This window comes from Cryphonectria parasitica, assembly GCF_011745365.1.
Source record: "Cryphonectria parasitica EP155 unplaced genomic scaffold M406scaffold_10, whole genome shotgun sequence".
In the NCBI taxonomy this organism is placed as follows: Eukaryota; Fungi; Ascomycota; class Sordariomycetes; order Diaporthales; family Cryphonectriaceae; genus Cryphonectria; species Cryphonectria parasitica.
The window spans coordinates 1,249,808-1,268,626 of record NW_024468918.1 but is presented as its reverse complement, the minus strand read 5'-3'; the positions used below and the strand labels follow the sequence as shown (position 1 = coordinate 1,268,626).

The 18,819-nt window shown below is 48.0% G+C and overlaps 6 protein-coding genes across 6 annotated transcripts; 5 read left to right on the top strand and 1 right to left on the bottom strand.

Annotated features, from left to right (window-relative positions):
• Positions 1–3,402: 3,402 nt before the first annotated feature.
• On the top strand, positions 3,403–4,848 carry M406DRAFT_358635 (uncharacterized protein). Its single transcript, XM_040923955.1, has one exon. It carries the CDS (start codon positions 4,208–4,210, stop codon positions 4,433–4,435), a length of 228 nt encoding a protein of 75 aa, XP_040771409.1. The 5' UTR covers positions 3,403–4,207; the 3' UTR covers positions 4,436–4,848.
• Positions 4,849–6,260: 1,412 nt separating this feature from the next.
• On the top strand, positions 6,261–7,726 carry M406DRAFT_283593 (FAD/NAD(P)-binding domain-containing protein). Its single transcript, XM_040918521.1, has 3 exons — positions 6,261–6,735; positions 6,815–7,017; positions 7,076–7,726. Exons 1-3 carry the CDS (start codon positions 6,297–6,299, stop codon positions 7,691–7,693), a joined length of 1,260 nt encoding a protein of 419 aa, XP_040771408.1. The 5' UTR covers positions 6,261–6,296; the 3' UTR covers positions 7,694–7,726.
• Positions 7,727–8,598: 872 nt separating this feature from the next.
• On the top strand, positions 8,599–12,186 carry M406DRAFT_76083 (uncharacterized protein; the record flags this gene model as incomplete). The annotated part of the gene is made up of 5 exons (XM_040925931.1): positions 8,599–8,967; positions 9,059–9,515; positions 9,640–9,877; positions 9,935–10,181; positions 10,360–12,186. 5 exons carry the CDS (start codon positions 8,599–8,601, stop codon positions 12,184–12,186), a joined length of 3,138 nt encoding a protein of 1,045 aa, XP_040771407.1.
• A 1,100-nt stretch (positions 12,187–13,286) lies between these two features.
• M406DRAFT_343524 (uncharacterized protein) lies at positions 13,287–14,129 on the top strand (the record flags this gene model as incomplete). The annotated part of the gene is made up of 2 exons (XM_040921878.1): positions 13,287–13,736; positions 13,821–14,129. 2 exons carry the CDS (start codon positions 13,287–13,289, stop codon positions 14,127–14,129), a joined length of 759 nt encoding a protein of 252 aa, XP_040771406.1.
• Positions 14,130–15,519: 1,390 nt separating this feature from the next.
• M406DRAFT_269067 (uncharacterized protein) lies at positions 15,520–16,439 on the bottom strand (the record flags this gene model as incomplete). The annotated part of the gene is made up of 3 exons (XM_040917982.1): positions 15,520–15,746; positions 15,812–16,271; positions 16,362–16,439. The coding sequence occupies 3 exons, from the start codon at positions 16,437–16,439 to the stop codon at positions 15,520–15,522; spliced, it is 765 nt and encodes a 254-aa protein (XP_040771405.1).
• A 401-nt stretch (positions 16,440–16,840) lies between these two features.
• M406DRAFT_76080 (uncharacterized protein) lies at positions 16,841–17,420 on the top strand (the record flags this gene model as incomplete). The annotated part of the gene is made up of 3 exons (XM_040925930.1): positions 16,841–16,897; positions 17,134–17,272; positions 17,308–17,420. 3 exons carry the CDS (start codon positions 16,841–16,843, stop codon positions 17,418–17,420), a joined length of 309 nt encoding a protein of 102 aa, XP_040771404.1.
• Positions 17,421–18,819: the final 1,399 nt, after the last annotated feature.

The window sequence follows — 18,819 nt, the reverse complement described above, 5'->3', positions numbered from 1 at the left end:
GCTTGATTCTTCTATTGCTTGAGAAGTATTCTCTGTATTGCTTAGATATTCGTATCAGTAGCTAAGAAGATATTATCTCTTATTCATATCCCTAATTATAGTGCTTAGCATAAATAATAAAGAATATTAAAGAGTATTATTATTAAGCTCTTCTTTCAATATCTAAATGCTCTGTTCTACAACATCAGAGCAATCCGAGTTGCTACTCGTAGGAATGCTGAGCGTGCATTCTTGCTCTGCTGTTGCTATTTGTCTGCAGCGCTAAGGCTTCTAAGAGAACTATTCTGATTCTTTCTTACTCAAAAGATGTATTAAGCAGTTATTGTTGTAGCAGAATATTTAGCTGAAACTTCTATAATCAACAGAGTCTGATACTTGCTCCAAGGGGGTATAATTGGATTTCTGTTATCGAGCAATATTCATCTAGCATTCTTCTTGAACTGATTGCTATTTGTTCTTTCAGAATTGATAGCAGTTGCATGCAATGTATTCTTGTTTGTTACAATTATAGCAAGTAATGCTATTTCTCTTGCTATACTGCTTGTTAGCAGCATTGAGTTCTATGGAACTAGCATGCATAATGCTGCTCTGAGCTATGCTGCTCTATTATCTGCTGTTCTTGTATTGGAGTTTCTTGCTTGTATTAGCTGGAAATCTCCAAGTCTAGCTTTCTTCTTTCTTGAATTTCTCTATTCATTATTTATATAGATGATTATTAATGCGGATTGCTTAATTAGAGAATGTTGTAAAGTTCTCTAGCTAATTCTGTTTGGAGATTTTGTTCTTAATATCATTCTTGAGTTTCTTATAATAGTATTTTATAAGATTCTTGTTTTTCTACGGAAGTTTTGCTAAGAGCTGCTTGAATCTAATCATATAAGCAGAAGCTAGTTTAGTCTGCTTGAGATTTATAAGCTGCTAAGCTATAATACATTCTTCGTTGGAATTACTAAAGATTTCTTTAAAAGCTTTTTTAAAGCTTTCAAAGAAATCAAATATATTCTTAATATTCTGAATATATATATTAGAATTATTCTGATACTTTAAATAGTTATATAGAGAAAGCTTATATTAAATAAGAATATTCTTTTCGAAGCAAGTTCTTATAAGAATAATCTTTTCAGATTTCATAGTAAACTGAGTTGTATAGTATAAAAAGTATACTCTGCAGTAGATAAGAAACTTATATAGTATCTTCTGATTGCTATTATATATAGCAAGCTTATTCATCTTATATGCTTTTTCAGCACTACTAATAACTGCAGAAATAAACTGCATCTGCTAAGCTTATTAAGCTAGCTAAGCTTGCTAATTAGCAATAATAGCGCTCTAAGCTTGCTATTATTTATACAGATTCTGAATATGCTAGATGAGCTGGTATACCTGATTAATCAGTTCTTCCTAAGTAGAGGCGCGCAAGAATAAAGAGATTCCTGAAGAAGCTATCGTATTCCGTATTGCTCAAGAGGTAATACTGAATCATTCTTGAACAAGAGTTATTAAAATGTAATAAGCACTGCAGCAATCTGAAGATTCCTAAGTATATAGGGAGGTTTATGCTAATAAGAGCAGTATTAAAGTATCAAGTTCTTGAATACGGAATTATACAAGTTCTAATAAGCAATGCAAGTATTCACTGCTTTTGAAGCTATTAGAATAGAGAGTAATCTGATACTTAGATTGATAACTAAAGAGCTATATATAAGATCTATCTAATAGAAATGAATATATTCTTATATATTCAGCTTTCTAGTTCTGTTGGTAGTATTGGTTACTGAATCCCTTGGATCATCTGAGTGATCCAACTGATTCGGATCATCATAGATCAGCTACTGATCCATCCTGATCCTGTAATCCTAACTCTTGCTTATGTAAGCCTTAGTTCTTGAGATGTTGAATCCTTCCCTGTCTTTCCGAACAGTTGTTCCGGGTGTCCTAGCTGGTGACCTGCATGTTGGATGGGTTATAACATATATATTCAGCTCTTCAGTTCTAACTATTCTGATTATATTTCAATTCCTCATAATTGTCTTCTGAATCTATTAATTATATTCATAGCTAACATAGTTATACTAGTAATCCTAATCCTGAATTACGTAATCCTTATTAGCTGTCTTGATGTTGAATTATAACATCTAGTTCTTCTGTTGATTGAGCGTGATTCATAACCTGCATATTGAATGAATCATAACAATTTGCTAGCACCGAAAATTCTCCTACCCAAAAAAACTATTCTCTATCTTGAGAATACTTTAACTTTAGGATAGGGCTAGCAGCTGGATTCGTAATAGCAATTGATTGTTTTTAATGCGGATAAAAATGCAGGTCTGACTACTTCAATCCTTTACTCTAGAAATACAAATTCTGCAATTGAAATAGAAAGAAAGATGATAAGAACTTGAAATTCAGAAATGATGGAGTTTCAATAGAAGCGATCAGACTTCGAATTAAAATAAGCTGGAAAGCTTGAAAATTGAGTTGAGAACAGTTTGCAGAAGGAAAAAACGATCCTCTTATCCCTGTATTTGCTAGCGCTAGAAAAATTCCCACCTAAAAAAACTGTCCTCTACCTTGAGGACACTTTGACTTTAGGATAGTGCTTTTTTGCGTAGAGTTTCAATAAATTCTATTATGAGTTTATTGCTGATTTAGAGATAGGATATAACTGGTATTTAGCAACTTCACAACCCCTCAGATCTGCTAATCTGCTTGCCCGCTTTTGCTCTATACCGCTGCAAGCTAAAGTACACGAACAAGTGGTGCACCGACTGCTAACGGTTTGGATTCACGCTACGAATACTCACTAGACACACAGTTCTGCGCGCTTTACTGGCGAGGACATTGACGAGGCTGAAGTGATGAATCGACGTTGTGCCAACCGAAGAGATGGATGCCCGCTACCTAGACCAACAGAACTGGCCAATCTGCCTCCTGATAAACAGCTGCCTACCTTGTCCGGGATGAATCAATGTATCCTCGCACATAACCTTCAAGCTCAGACAGCAATGTCTCGCGCATCTCCACGAGCCCGGCATGCAGCGCATCTCGTAGTTCGCGTCGCAGCTCGTCCTGACGGTCCCGCAGCTGATGCCACATCTCGTCGCGGAGCTCATCGCGGATCTTGTCCCGCAGTTGGTCGCGTATCTGTTGGGTGTCAATCACGTCTCGATCCCCGCCCGCCTGTGTCTTGTCCTCAAGACGGCGTCGCTTATTCGAATCACTAGGGCCGGCGCTAGCAAACTGTTGGGGTTGTGGAGGAGGAGGAGGAGGACCAGATGCTATAGTGTTATAGCTCGGCGGCCGAACCTTTTGCGCCCGCCCACCCGCACGTCGCCTCTCATCTTGAGCCCCCGGGGCGGCGGGTGGAGGCCAATCCCCTCGTCCAGACACGATCACGCCGCCGCGGCCGCCGTACAGAGAGGCAAGAGGCGTTTCATTGAGAATGCCGATAAATGGTGGCTCAGGCAGAGCAAACGCCTGACAGACACGTAACAAATCCTGGGTCATCCTTGAATCGTCCCCGCTCTTGGGAATCAGCAGACGGATGTCGAGCTGTGCAGCAAGCTCCCGTAGGCATTTCGCCGTAGGGTGCTCAGCAGGGGACAGGGTCGTCTCGAGATCGGCACGAGGCCCTATAAGGACTGGCGGCTTATGGAGTTCAAATCGAAGGGCGACAGTATCGTCCTCGCCGGGCACCAGCTCTAGAATGCGTTCAAGTCGTCGTATGTGTTCGGGTGGGATATACACATAAAGATTAGTGTATCTTCTCGAGTCCCGCTTGCGCAAGTTGATACGCAGGCGGAACGATGCAGTTCTTTCTTGCGTATGACATCTCACAACTAGCCGCATAGCGATGCTCTGGTGCCTGTTTGTCTCGTCTTGCGCATCTGCATCACCACTTGCAGCCCAGGATATTGTAGTGCGTGTCTCCATATAGATCTCGTCCGGCTCGGCAGCGTGGTCATTCTTAGAGGTGGCCGATTGTATACACTCGCGGTCTGGCCGGTCGTTCGGCTTATCGCGTTCGCCCTGGGTAGTCCTAGATTCCATACCGAGGATCGCACTATTCTGGGTCAGCCATCATTCGCATAACAGAGGCAGGACCAACAGGCCTTGAGGATCTGAGGAATGCGCCCTTGCACAATGTCTGGCAAGATTCCCACCCACCCAGGCTTCTTGCAGCAGCAGAGCAGCCTTGACTCGAGTGATGCGGGGGTTTAACGAGGCTGTCAGTGCAACGCTTGACCCGTCCTTGTCCCGGTTCAACGCCAGCTCCAAATGCGACAACAACAGCCGGCTGAAGCCACCTTCCCAGAGACCCAGGCGCTTTCACCGGCCGGAGGCGATGAGTAGCAGTCCTGTCGCGGTGGTCTCGGTCATGAGGATAAGCAACGGCATTTCAGGCAGCAATCTGTCTATACATGCCAGCTCCTAACGCGACAACGAAAGGATAAGCAACGGCATCCCGAGCAGAAATCTGTCTTTACATGCCAGCTCCTATGCGACAACAACAGCCGGCTGAAGCCACCTTCCCAGAGACCCAGGCGCTTTCACCGGCCGGAGGCGATGAGTAGCAGTCCTGTCGCGGTGGTCTCGGTCATGAGGATAAGCAACGGCATTTCAGGCAGCAATCTGTCTATACATGCCAGCTCCTAACGCGACAACGAAAGGATAAGCAACGGCATTCCGGGCAGAAACCTGTCGGTTCAACGCCAGCTCCGACAGGATCACCAGCGCCATTCCAACAGATCGGGTAACGTGCACAGCGCCTGCACTTACAAAAGTGCGTGATCGTAGTGACAGAGGAAAAATTCCGATGTCTCGACAGGATTATTTAGGGGTGGAGATGTGAAGGAGGAGATGTGAAAGAAAGAAAGAGGAGACGGAGACGGCGACGAGGGGCGAAGGTAAGAGAATTTTAGTTAGATAGGGAAAAATGCGGTGGCTGGGGTCGGGGCTCTGGATGAGACTAATCTAGAACGGGCAAGCCGCTATGCAGGAGCTAACAAAAAGACAGACTAGGAAGTGGTAACACGGAAAACATGCCGTATCCGACAATGTAGCGTCGAATCCTTATAAATGCCTGGTTCCGTAAGAATATCGAGTGCTTAGTCCTTTTGCGCTGAGGCTTTATGGCATGGGCAGGACAAGGGGTGGGGGGTATAAAGGCCGTAATTTGCCATGTTGCTGCGCTTTTCCCGTGATCCAAGCAGGTGTCTATTGTTGATAGTCTGGTCCGCCTCCTTTATAAGTACGTCTGCCAAGACGATTAGCTTCTTTGCATATATTTACTACTATATTTGGCTTACTCAATTGTCCAGTTTATTAAAAATACATAGTTACAGCTCCATCAACTCCAAATCCAGGTGCAGCCAGCAGCTGCTAGACTCCAAACAACTGATGCGATACAGAGTAGAGAAATATTTTAAACAACAGATATAACATATTGCACCTCTTTGCCAGTATTGCTGAGGACTTGTGAGTTACGTATTGTTGTAAATGTTGCTGGCAATGTGATGTATCTCGCTAACAGGAGCTATGAGCAAGCCTTAGTCTTCCAGGAATCTCCGGACATGCGGTTCCTTGGTTAGTGACTCGACCTTGACTGTGTCTCGGGCTGTGGCAAAGACGTGAAAATCCGCCCGTTGGAAGGCTTGCGCCAGTGAAAACCCCAGGCCTCCCTCGCTACAGCCCGTGATCAGGACTGTCTTTCTGGGCATTTTGTGTCAAGGTACAATGCTGACAGTTTGAAAAAAGAATTTCAAGGATAAGACACGATGACTTGTGCTTTGAAAATATTATCCCTCAACATAATTAACCTTTAAGTAAATTCAATCGCTAAGCAAAACAAACCCGCTGGTACTTTGAGGGTAAGAGAGGATCCGGCTCATAATTACTAGCCGGAAAAATGAAACTATCCTCGCATCCGGACAGGTTGCATAGCCCCTGAGGAGGGGGGCGGGGGGCGTCAAGAGACTGCGTATCATCCACACCACTGCGCTGGATTCTATTAGGAGAGCCACAAGATCTAAATTTATAGAATATTAGTTCACAAAGTACCGTGCCTCCAGAGAACATTTATTTTCGCCTTCTTCGGTGTTGATTCACTTTTTTGGCCTACGCAACGCACTCCCAAATCTCTTTCACGATCAATTGCCTCGAATAATCTCTTCCCGAGATACAGGACGAGAATGACCACCAGAGTGAACAATCACAATGAAAAGCCTGCTGGCGACACCAGTGGCGACGGGCCTTACCCGAGCATAGCGGTAGTAGGTGGCGGGATTATTGGGGTTATGGTAGCCCTTGGACTTCTGCACCGCGGTTTTCAGGTTCATATCTACGAACGGTCTTCCGCGCAGCACGAGATCGGGGCTGCGTTCGCCTTTACAGCAGTAGCAAGAGATTGCATGGCACGCTTGAGCCCTTCCGTGCTAGCCGCGCTCAGCCAAATTGGTGAGGCCACCAAGAACGAGATAAAACGCTATTGGGACGGTTTTAGCCCACAGACCAAACAAGAGGCGGAGTCCGAAGAAAAAAGCCTTTTGTTCAGCCTCTCAACTCGCGAGCCCGATTACTGGGGGTGTCTCCGATCGTTGTTCTTGACACAGATGGCAAGCCGCCTACCACCTGATACCGTCCAGTTTTCCAAGGAGTTGGAAAGCTACATCGATGAGGGCAGTGATAAGGTGCTACTGCGGTTTACGGACGGCACCACGGCCGAGGCAGATGCTCGTACGTTTGGTCCCAACCAAATATGTTCCTTTCCCTTTTTTCACTACTATTGATGGACCTGACAATGGAGATTGTATAGTGGTGGGCTGCGATGGGATACACTCGAGAACTCGAGAATTGCTGTTAGGAGAGAGTGATCCCGCCTCCCATGCACATTACAGCCATAAGATGGTCTATCGCGCTTTATTGCCTATTGGAGATGGCGTGAAGGTGTTCGGCCATGATAAAGCGAATAATCATTGCATGCACTTGGGACCTAACGCTCATATAACATCATATCCCGTGCGTTTTGCGATTTCCCTACTGCGAGTACTCTGGGTTTGTTACTGACTTGACTTAGGTTGCAAACTGGACCTTGTTAAATGTCGTAATTGGCATCCATGATACGCAAGAGTGGCCGGATATCAGCAAGATGGTCTTGCCAAGTACGCGCGACGAGGTTAAGAGCGCTGTCCACAATTGGAGCCCTGCTGTGCAAGACTTAGTGAGCATGTTCCCCAAGACTTTATCCAAATGGGGTATATTCGACACGGCCCGCCATCCTGCGTCAACATACGCAAGAAGTCGTGTGTGTTTGGTTGGTGACTCTGCCCATGCCATGAGCCCATTCATGGGAGCCGGGGCTTGCATGGGAGTTGAGGACGCTCTGGTCCTAGCCACAGCTTTGGGATCAGCAGCTCTTACCCCAGAATACGGTGACAGGAAGAACAAAGCCATTTCAGCGGCCTTCCAGGCTTATAGTTCTTTGCGTCTTGTGCGCTCGCAAGCGGTAGTACAAAGTTCCAGAGACGTGGGCGATATCTATCAGTGGAGATACCCAGCAACCCGACAAGACTCTACAACGATCGAGACAGAGATCAAGCGGCGGACCAGAAGTCTGTGGGACTTCGACGTGGAGAAAATGATTGGCCAAGTAAAGGACGAGACGGAGAGTAGAGTTAGAGCCTCAAGCTCATAGTGAAGCCTTCATCAGACTATCCACAGCTTTAGATGACCGAACTGCCATTCTATACAAAGAGGCTATACTCTAAACAAATTAATTCAATCACCAATAGAATAAGTCACATTTCCCAGAGGGATAAAAAGCTTAACAGGTTTGAATAGGTTTCAGATTGCGAAATGATTGAGTTCACTCTGCTGCCTTCAGCATTATCAAAGAGCATGTCCTTAGGGAATATGTTGTCTATAAGTTGAAACTTCGATCAGATCAATGAGAGATCCCACGGTTATGTCACTTGCTACTTCTGATGAGAGTCGGTTCTATTTCATATATCTGGAGCAGAAAGCTAAATCCCTCCCTTACAATGCTTTAGCACCATCCCTTGATAACCGGTTGGCTATGAACTCTGCTCGGTTCCAGTAGGCCGGCCACCCGCGCTTCTCTACCTGCCTGGATAAGACTGGTGGCACACTTGTGCTACCAAATTCTTGATTCGGGCCGGCCGGGGCGCTGTGGTTGTAATTAATTGGCAAGGCATTCTTTTTGCCGAAGGATTCGCTCACAGCCTGACCAAGTTCTGACAGGCGTCAAATTGCAGACTCTACCTAGAGAAATAAAGTGTCTCCGTAGGATTTAGTATTGCAGCCTTCAATCAACTCAAATTTTCGGTTCTTTAAAGTAGTCAACGTGACGAAAGAGAGGAGAAGGAAAAAAGTCCAGACACTTGTGTGCCGCCAACAATAGTGCGCCGACTTGGCCGAAAGCTGTTACACTTTGGCGACGCTGGTAGTGAAGATGTTGGTCTAGGTAATCTTGGCAGAGGAGGGTCACAGAGAAGGCGGCCTAGAACCCAAAGCCCGAAAGCATCTGTTGCTGTCAGTTCCCGTATTGCACCGAGAGAAGAGGCCATCGCCATAGTAGGCATGAGCATTAAGGTGGCGGGCGCGGATGATGTGGACGATTTTGCCCGCATGCTGCAGACAGGTGAGTCTCAGCACGAAGAGATCGGCCCTGACCGGTTGATGATGGACACGCTCTTCCGCGAGGATCGTCAGGATCCCATGCGCAAATGGGACGGCAACTTCATGCAAGGTGTCGACGAGTTCGACCACAGATTCTTCAAGAAGAGCCCCAGAGAGGCCGCCACTATGGATCCTCAAAAACGTCTGTTCCTGCAAGCGGCGTATCAGGCTGTTGAGTCATCCGGATATATCACCGAGACGGCGTACGTGACAAGAAACACGTCGGTGTCTACTTGGGGGCTTGTGCAGCCGACTGTGAGCACCACGCAGGTAAGACCAGGCTAGATGACGTTGGATACTCCTTTGCGCTTTAGAGGAACAACGTGAAAGCATCTTGCTAATATATTGAATTCCACTGTAGCATGTTACGGTGCCAATGCCTTTACGGCTACGGGCAACCTCAAAAGCTTTATACCAGGAAAAGTATCGCAATACTTCGGATGGACAGGCCCCTCGAGTAAGAGAAACTCCTATAATCAAGCCCTTTCCCACTCTGTCGACCAACCACGAGCAATATGCTAATCTGGGAATGGTAAAAGTGCCATTGGATACTGCCTTCTCGGCCTCTGCCGTAGCGATTCACACGGCGTGTCCAAATATTCTCTCTGGCGAATGTACGGCGGCTCTGGCAGGGGGCGTTGCGGCCAATCTCGACCCGCCTGATATATCATTTGTAGAGGCACACGGAACCGGAACGCCAGTCGGCGACCCAACTGAGTACGAGAGTATACGGACGGCTCTTGCAGGTCCATCCAGGCGTACAAGTCTACCTATTGGATCAGTCAAGGGTCATATTGGGCACACCGAGGGCGCAAGCGGTATAATCTCGCTTATTAAGGTTCTGGTGATGATGCAAGGTGGATTTCTTTCTTCCTCCTCAGGCCAGCTTCACGACCCTGAGCCATCATATCTCCGCTGAGCCGAATGATATGATACACGTAGTCACGTCGCTTCAACCGTGGCCACAGGAGTGCAAAGCCGCTCTGATTAACAACTACGGGGCATCAGGCTCGAACGCGTCCATCATTGTGATGCAGAACCCGCAGGCTGGGGCTGTCACCAACACTATATCGGCTACGATGCGTACTATTACTGATGCTGTCACTCCCCAGCGCCTCCCTTTCGGGATCGCCGGCCTTGACGTCCACAGCATTAGCGTATACTGTGCCAAACTTGCCGCGTATATCAGGTCCCACCCTGCTGCCACATTCGACCAGTTCTCAATCTAGATGAACAGGCAGTCCAATCGATCCCTGGCCAACGCTTTCGTCTTCAGCTGCCGCTCAACAGCCGAGCTCATCGATACTCTGGAGCGCGCCTGTACCAGTCCCACTGAGGTCGGAATTGGAGCGATCAAGGCGGAACGGCCTGTGATTCTCTGCTTTGGAGGTCAAGTATCTACATTCGTCGGACTGGACCTCAAACTCTACGATAGTGTGGCGTTGCTGCGTCAGACAGCACCAATCTGCCGCACCACTTTGGAGGTTAGTATGGCTATAGAGGCGCTGTTCAGTCTCCACCTCGACTGGAAGGCCTCTAACATGCAACCTGTCGTTCTTGATATGGTCAATCATGCCCCAATTTGCACGGACCCAACCCGGATGGTGTGGCTCGCCGACGGAAGGAGGAACAAAAGACGGCACTTTTTTGTGGAATTGGAAGATCACCAGCGTATCTGGCCCCAGTGACAACCAGCCCCAGACGCATGTAGAAGCCCGTTTGCATATTCGCACAGCCTCCGACCCGACCTACCATGCTGAGTTTGCCAGGTTCGATCGTCTTGTCAGCTACGAGCGGTGCGTAGATCTGCTGCGCCTCGGAGTGGAGGACATCGACCAAGACCACAACGATGTGGATGTTTTGCGAGGGCGGAACGTCTATCGTGCCTTTGACGAGATCGTCCACTATCATCAGCTGTATCGCGGCGTCAAGACCGTGGTAGGATATCGCGGCGAGACGGCGGGACGCGTCGTCTGCATGCACTCGACGAGCGGCGCGTGGCTCGATGTCCCGCTGAGTGACAACTTCAGTCAGGTCGCTGGTATCTGGGTGAACTGCATGACGGACCGTGATGATTGTGACATGTACTTCGCCACTGGCTGTGAAAAGTCCATGCGCTCACCCCACGCTGCGGCTGCTGGCGAGGAGCGCGATAACAATGATGACTCTGGCCCGGCTGCGTGGCATGTTTTTGCATGGCACAAGCGCCAGACAGAAAAGCTTTACATCTCGGACGTGTTTGTCTTCGATGCCCGTACCGGCATGCTGGCTGAGATCATGCTAGGGATCCAATACGCCCGCGTCAGCAAGGCTTCGATGGTGAGGCTACTGACTAGATGGACGGCTGACGAGTCGAAGTTAGTAGCAGCTGCTAAAAAGGATGGGGTTGGCCTTGCCACTCAGATGCTGTCTTGGAGCCAGATGAAACCTGGAAGCTATGTCGATACAGGTGGCGGTAGTGGAGTTGCAAAGGGTGGTCCACCAGCTCCTCAAACAGAGAAAACGTCTGCAACTGGCCTGGAGCGCTCAGATATCACTGATGATGTTCGAAATCTGGTGTCAAGCGTAACAGGCGTTGAGGCTAGCGAGATCGGCGACGACTCGGCACTGGCAGACTTCGGCATCGACTCTCTGATGGGCATGGAGCTTGCTCGAGAGGTTGGGATGGCTTTCGAGTGCACGCTCGACCAGATGCAACTTATGGGAGCAAATCCCTTCCGCAGCTTTGTAGTGTGCATCTCGAACACCTTGTTCGGTGATGAGGACAAGGTACATATTGTTCCGGGGCCGCCCATGCCGTGGGATATAACGTCCACCAGGATGAAAAAAAACGGCTTTGAGGACTATAACGATAGCACGACTACCAGCAGCGAGGACGTCGACACGGGTGTGTTCACACCTCGCGAGGTATTCGAATTGAAGCACGCGTCCGCAAGAAGTCTGAAACTGGAACTGGCCGACATCCTGCAGTCCTTTGAGGCCGTTAAGAGTCTCTCTGATCAGCGCATCCGCGAGTACCATCTTGACAACACGGCACAGGTCGTCATTGCCGCCACCAACCGACTCTGTGTCGCCCTCGTTCTGGAGGCCTTTGACGAGCTCGGCTGGCCTCTGCGAACAGCCAAAGCAGGCGATGTCCTGCCGTGCGTCTCATTTGCTCCCAAACAAGAGCAGCTTATGGAATTTGTCTTCAGTTTCCTCAGCAGGGACGCTCGTCTTGTCAACATCGACCCAGCTTCAAGCCAGATAACCCGTACGCATATAGCAGCGCCACGCATATCCAGTAAGTCCGTCTTGCAGGAGCTCTTGGACTTGTATCCCGAGTTTGCCATCGCTAACAACCTCACGTACTATGCTGGAAAGCACCTCGCTGGTGTGCTGACCGGTAAGACGGATGGGATTAGCGTCCTGCTTGGCTCCGTTGAGGGTCGCAGGCGGGTCGAGGCGCTATACTGCGAGCATACCTTCAACCGTATGAACTACAGCTAGATGCGAGATACTATTGATCATTTGGTGAGCCGCGTACGCTGCTGTCAAGATCAGATAGGTGGCAAAACGCTTCGAATACTCGAGTTAGGCTCCGGAACAGGAGGAACCACCCGGGTCCTCGCACCGTTCCTAGCCTCGCTCAATATTCCTATCGAATACATCTTTACAGATCTCTTAGCATCCATGGTTGCCAATGCACGCCGGCAGATGGGCAAACTCTATCCATTTATACGTTTTGCAGTCTACAACATTCAAGAATTGCTAGCAGAGAAGCTGCGAAACAATCATATCATTCTAGCTAGCAATGCGATTCATGCAACTCATAATCTCGTTACATCGCTTAGCGCTCTAAGCTCTAATGGATTTCTTTATGATGCTCGAGATGACTGAGATTGCTCCTTTTGTTAATCTTATTTTCGGTTTACTCGAGGGGTGGTGGCTTTTCGATGACGACCGGAAGCATGCTATCGTCTCTGGCCCGCACTGGGAATGCAAGCTTCATGCTGCCGGGTTCGGGCGTGTTGACTGGACTGATGGGGCGCTGCCTGAAAACCAATTTCAGAAGGTTATCATAGCTCTAGCAACACCATTACCTATCATTTCCCAAGAGCTCAGCGTGCCTCTCATGCCACTTCCTTCGCGTGAGACTAAGGCTGTGCAGCTCGATACTTGTGCAGAGGCGGCTCGACTCGAAGAAGCAGAGAGATATGTCAAGCAATTCACAAGTAACTGGGCTGTTAGTGCCAGATGAGAAGATATTGCCTGCCATCAAGACGGCCTCGGCTGATAGTAGCAAAGATGACGCTGTCGTCCTCGTCACAGGTGGTACAGGGAGCCTGGGATCGCACTTGGTCACCGAGCTTGCTGAGAATCACAGGGTCAAGATGGTGGTCTGCATAAATCGCCGCAGTAGCAGCATCTCGGCGCAGCAGCGTCAGTTCCAAGCCTTTGCCTCGCGCGCTATTGAGCTATTGCGCCATGCCAGGTCTAAGCTTCGCGTGATCGAAGCCGACACTTGCAGGCCAGGCCTTGGAATTCCGGCATCTGAATACGCCTGGCTTCAACAAAATGTAACACATATAATTCACAATGCCTGGCCGATGAGCGGTACGCGCCCCTTGCGGGCCTTCGAACCTCAATTTCAAGCCCTCCGCAACCTGCTCGACCTGGCACGAGATATGGCCAGCCGCGAGGGCGCACCGCGTATTGGTTTACAGCTTGTATCCTCCATCGGTGTGGTCGGGCTCGCAGAGGGTCCTCGGGTTCGGGAGCAGAGATTCCCTCTCTCCGCAGCCATGCCTATTGGCTACTGCGAAGCAAAGTGGGTATGTGAGCGCTGGCTGGAAGAGACGTTGCACAAACACCACTCTGAGCACTTCCGGACTATGATCGTGCGGCGTGGCCAGATTGCCGGTTCGAGCAGGACCGGCTTCTGGAACCCCGTAGAGCACTTCGCCTTCCTAGTCAAGTCGGCCCAGTCGCTGCAGGTGTGGCCCGACTTCGACGGGGTTCTACAATGGGTGCCGGTGGACAAGTGTGCCCGTGCCATAGTCGACCTGGCCGCCATTGGAGACCATGATGGAGCTCTGAAACCTTTTTATCCTGTCTATCACATCGATAACCCCGTCGGCTAGCCCTGGAAGGAGATGTCGCCTGTGTTGGCGGATGCCCTCGGCATTCCGCCCTGCAACATCATCCCATTCCGGGAATGGTGCAAACGTGTACGCTCCTCGCCACTGTCAACTGAGGCCGAAAATCCGGCTAAAAAGCTTATTGATTTCCTTTATCACAATTTTGAGAGGATGTCCTGTGGCGGTCTGATCTTGGACACAGCGAAGGCCCAGGAGCACTCTCCGACGATGGCGGGAATGGGACCCGTGGGGTTTGACATCGCTCGCAGGTATGTCGCGTCTTGGAAAGATATGGGATATATTCATTCGTAAATTGTTATTTGCTTCTTTTTGCAATAGATACTGTTGTTGTTGTTGCCCCCGTCATGCTATCGCTTCATCTTGGACCTCTTGCGCTGGGCCGTGGATCATGTGTCGGCACTTTGTGCAAATTCGAAACCCCTACCAAAGGATCATAAAAACTTGTAGAGTCGGTCATTGCGTAAATGTGATATTCAGTATGACGAGACAACTGTCCTCAGCCAATCCCCTTACGTGGTTGATCCCAATTCAATGATATTGCATGAGAAAGAATGCAATATTGGCTAGGAAGAAAACTTTCAACTACGCCAACTCGAGACATTTTGTTCAAGCATACTTAAGAAAATCCAGGACATGTTTTAGTATGCGCTTTATTACTCAAAGTCCGAAGAAGCCTCATCAATAGCTCAGAAAGTCGCATCGACCGTCTCAGAAGAATCGCACCCTGCACGTGATGTATGTCAAGGGCTTTATAATTGTTCCAATCTTCCGCTATTTCAGTGGACACTTATTCTATTTCGCCAATGGATTGTTTTTTTCCCGGAAGATTTACAGCCAGCCGAATCCGACGCGGATCATCGAAACATCCAGAAACCCTTTGGCCTTGGACCGCACAGTTGTATAGGTCCGTGGTTTGCAATCTCTCAGCTTTCACGATTTGATGTCTGACTTCTCTCGTCTTTAATAGGAAAATCATTCGCTTTAGCATAGTTACGAATTGCATTAGAGAGACTTATCTGGTGATGAAAAATATCAATATTAGAGTCAGGGAGATCAACCGCGCAGGAATGGTCGGTACCAAGGAAGCGTGATTTGCAAGCCCAGCATATATTTTAGCTAGAAAGCGTGGTATTGCTTTCGGTAACAAAGATTACTGATCTCTCTAATTGTTGTTTAAATGGATCTTTGTGTAATTTCCAAATTTTCCAGCTGCTTAGTCTTCATATACTTTCTATATCTGATATATGGTTGAGGCCTTTAGGTTCAAGGCAAGGACCCATTAACACGATGTGTGGCAGCAGCCATAGGGCCTGAATGAAATATGAGGCCCCAGGCCAGCAGTCACAGGAAATAGTGACTAACCTTTTAGCCATTCACTGAGCTAGGGCAAGTGGTGAGTCACTGGTGTTTCTGTCCCAATTGGGACTAGCGCCTACTGTCCCTTTCTATATAGACGGGCAGTTGGCAAGGCGCCTTTTTGAGATAGGAAACAATGAACCATCTTCCCTTCTACCATTTGTACAGCCCCTAGAGTGCCTTCTACACGATGTTCAATAATCAAGGTCATCAATTTTTATCAATTAAGCGACCGGCTCTTAAGCTCCTGTCAATTCTTCTTATTCATTTCAAAGCATTGGAGATAGGCGCTGCGCAAGAAATACAATCCTTTAAACACGTATCCTCAGACAGCCAAACGCTTGGCTTTGCCGTCCGCATCACAAGAGACGAAGCGCCAACGGCGGCCCGAATTCCACATGGGTACAGCCTTGTTCATTACTGCCTTGGCCACAGTTCCAAGGGGAGGGAACACACCGTGCCACATACCATCCTCAAACTCGTGTGTCTCTTGGTTCAGAAAGAAGACAGGCAGGGTGCTGAACAGGAAGGGTATAGTAACTACTTTTTTGCCTGAATAAGAAGAGTCCCATGATTAGAATCTAATAATGTAATAAAGTCAAGTTCTGAAAGCTTACCAGCAGCATCAGCGATCGCTAGGATATCGATGGGATGCTCTTTAGTGTTATATTTCGAGAGAGCCACAATCTGCCCCGGTTCAGATTTGAGATGGTCGTACAATGGGTCTTTGAATGAATCGAGGATGCTGATCAATTCATCGCTGTCAAAGTCGGCGCCTTTGTCCACAAGGTAGGTTTTAAACCGCGTCAAACCAGTTGAGAATGCCTCGTGCTCGTGCACCGCGCCGGCCATCAAGCCGGTTTGACCTGCTGCCTTATCGACGTTCGGAAAGAAATCGGTTTCTTCATAGTGGTGGTGCGTCAGGACAAGGTCGGCCCAAGCGATACAGTACCCAGCAAAGTCGGTCTTGTCAGAGGGCTTCAGGCGTGGAGCTTGCTGGTAGATAGTATTGAAACCGCGGATGAAGGAGTTGTGGCTAAGAGCCATATGGGAAGCTTCCATGGTGAATGGATCATCCTGAAAGGTAGATCATTATCAGCAAATGTCAAGATAGAAACAATCAGAGGCATCTCCAGTTTTCAGTAGTCCTATCCATAGTAGACTCACTTTGCCCGTTTCAAATTTTGGTGTGTGAATCAATGCCAAGGGCGTGTCCGTGTACAGGGGAGGCACGTTGCTCGACATTGTATTGACAAGCCGCAAGAATCAGCCGATTGCCGTATTTGCTGTGAAAGCTTTGATCGTGAGAAGCCCGATCCTGAATGAAAGAAGACTTGGGTAGTTTAATCATGGACTCTCAGTAGAAGGGGTGAACGGAACTCAGGTGAGTGAGTGTGTGGAAACATCAGTTTCCGACGTGGAGGGGGAGGAAGCGGGGAAATTAGTAGAGAGCCAACAAGATTCAGTTTGGGGCCAAATCATTGACCTTTTCTCACCCGGCCAGCCACCAACCGATAATACAAAGGACGGATATTATACATCAGTCTCTAACCCGCAGCAGAGAATAGTCCATCAAGACGCGAGCCGTCTCTGAACAGGGATTTTGCTAACAGCATTCTTCACCGGTCATCCCACTTCAGACCAACATGTGTGACATTGGGGGTGGCGATGCTCACACTAGGATCTGTAGTCTTGAGTGCACAGTATGTACAAAAGTACACAACAGTCTCCCACATGCAGCGCGAACGTAGATCTTGCTCATAGCATTTGTCACCAGCCTATATCGCTTTATCCTGCTCTGCAATATTCCATTTAGCCCTCTCGTAATACTATGAAAAGAACATCGACTTTCAACTATATTTCCTATCGCCAATGAGACGCTCAAGCATACAGCACTACGTACATAACTAGTAGCATACTATTCTGAGAGGCTCTTTAGCTGAGCAACTGGGACTGGAGCTCACCGATGAAAAATATCAAGGCTAATCTACCTGCCACCAAGACTAGCGCCTTGCTGCTGGGAATCGGTCTTCCGACGGTTACTGCGGCTCTTTACTCCGGAACACGTGCTAGAGGAGGTACGTTACTGCAAATCTAAGTTGAGACATTCAAGCTGACTCCATACGCGACGCCGCTGAGAATGCAAAGTCCTGTGCTGTATCGTCTGTATCGAGACCGTGGGCCCTGTCAGATCATACCATGGGCCTTTCAAACACTTTGAGGTGAGTCCGTATATCGCTGAGACGCCCTGAGGATGTACAATGGACAAGTCAGAGGACCCGATTCGTACAAAATCGCCATAGTTTTGGTAAGCAGCTCAGGTCTTTCTGTGTGCATCTCCTCGCCCGTCGACTACTCGCAGTGAGATCCATAGACTTGTCAGAGGTGCTGACGCCGGCCCTGGAAACTTGCACAGTGGATGCAGCCAGAAGCAACAGACACCAAGACTAACATACAGGCCCAATGCATAACTTCCGGCGGCGATTGAAACTTTCGCAGCTAGGAAGAAATTGAAGAGGCCTGGAAGGACTGAGCAAATAATTAGGAATGCTCCGAAGGATAAAGCTACCTGCGCGTATAGCACGCTCCGAAGGTGATGCTCCCCGCGGTTGAAGTAGATAAGGTGACTCAACACTCCAGCTGTAAATGCGGCCGCGACAGTACCGGAAAATGACGCCATGGCCCTTAAAAGAGAACGGAGAGAAAATCGTCGAGTGCAAAGAAGCTTTGATAAGTATAATCCGGACCTTGAATAGCCAAGAAGTATTTATGGTAGCTGTTGTAGACAGCCTAGATAGCCCCTTGTCGACGCTGCTAACTTGATCAAGAGACACGCGGGTAAGCAAACGCTCCCGTGAATGCCTCGATGGAGGATCTCAGTGGTAGCCCTGTCATAAGATAGCCCAAGTGCCCCCGATACCAGTCTTCCAGTCATGACTAGAGGTGGCGTACAAGGCAAACTCGAATATCACAAGTCTATTGCTAGCTTAATTATCGGACTGACAAGATAAGCAGCGCGTTCCGAACTAGCGCACACGGTCCAAGTACTCACGGAGTGTGCCACGCCCCTTCGTTGATTTCACGGAGCGTAGAATGCAGGGATCAAGCAATGGATAGTCGGATTCGCCATAGGTATGCAGTTTCCCTACCACATCTGCATGCAAGAATCAAAGATGGCAGAGTTTCACGGACCTATACAACCGCGCGCAGCCAACCTCGTTATATACTAGCCAGAGACTCTGATCCGTTCCCTGTTTACTGTATATAGCTCTTCATTTATCGATCTAAGTATCAGATTACATGCACACTCTGATAGCTTCAAAAGCAGAAAATACTTGCATTCAGACTTATTTCCTATTCAAGGCTTGTACTTAACACCGCTCTTGTTAGCATAGATCCCTAGTGTACTTAGAAATCTTCAGATTATTGCAGTGCTCATTACAGTTTTATGTTCTTGAGCTCACTGTTCTTATAGCTTGTTTTGTGACCTGCATATTGAATGAGATATAATACTCTAGTCCTAGTTTAGTATAACAAATATCTATTAATCTCTATAATATTTCGCTTCAAATATACTACAAGCCGCTATTATACAACATTCTTATACTTGTATAAAGTAGCATAG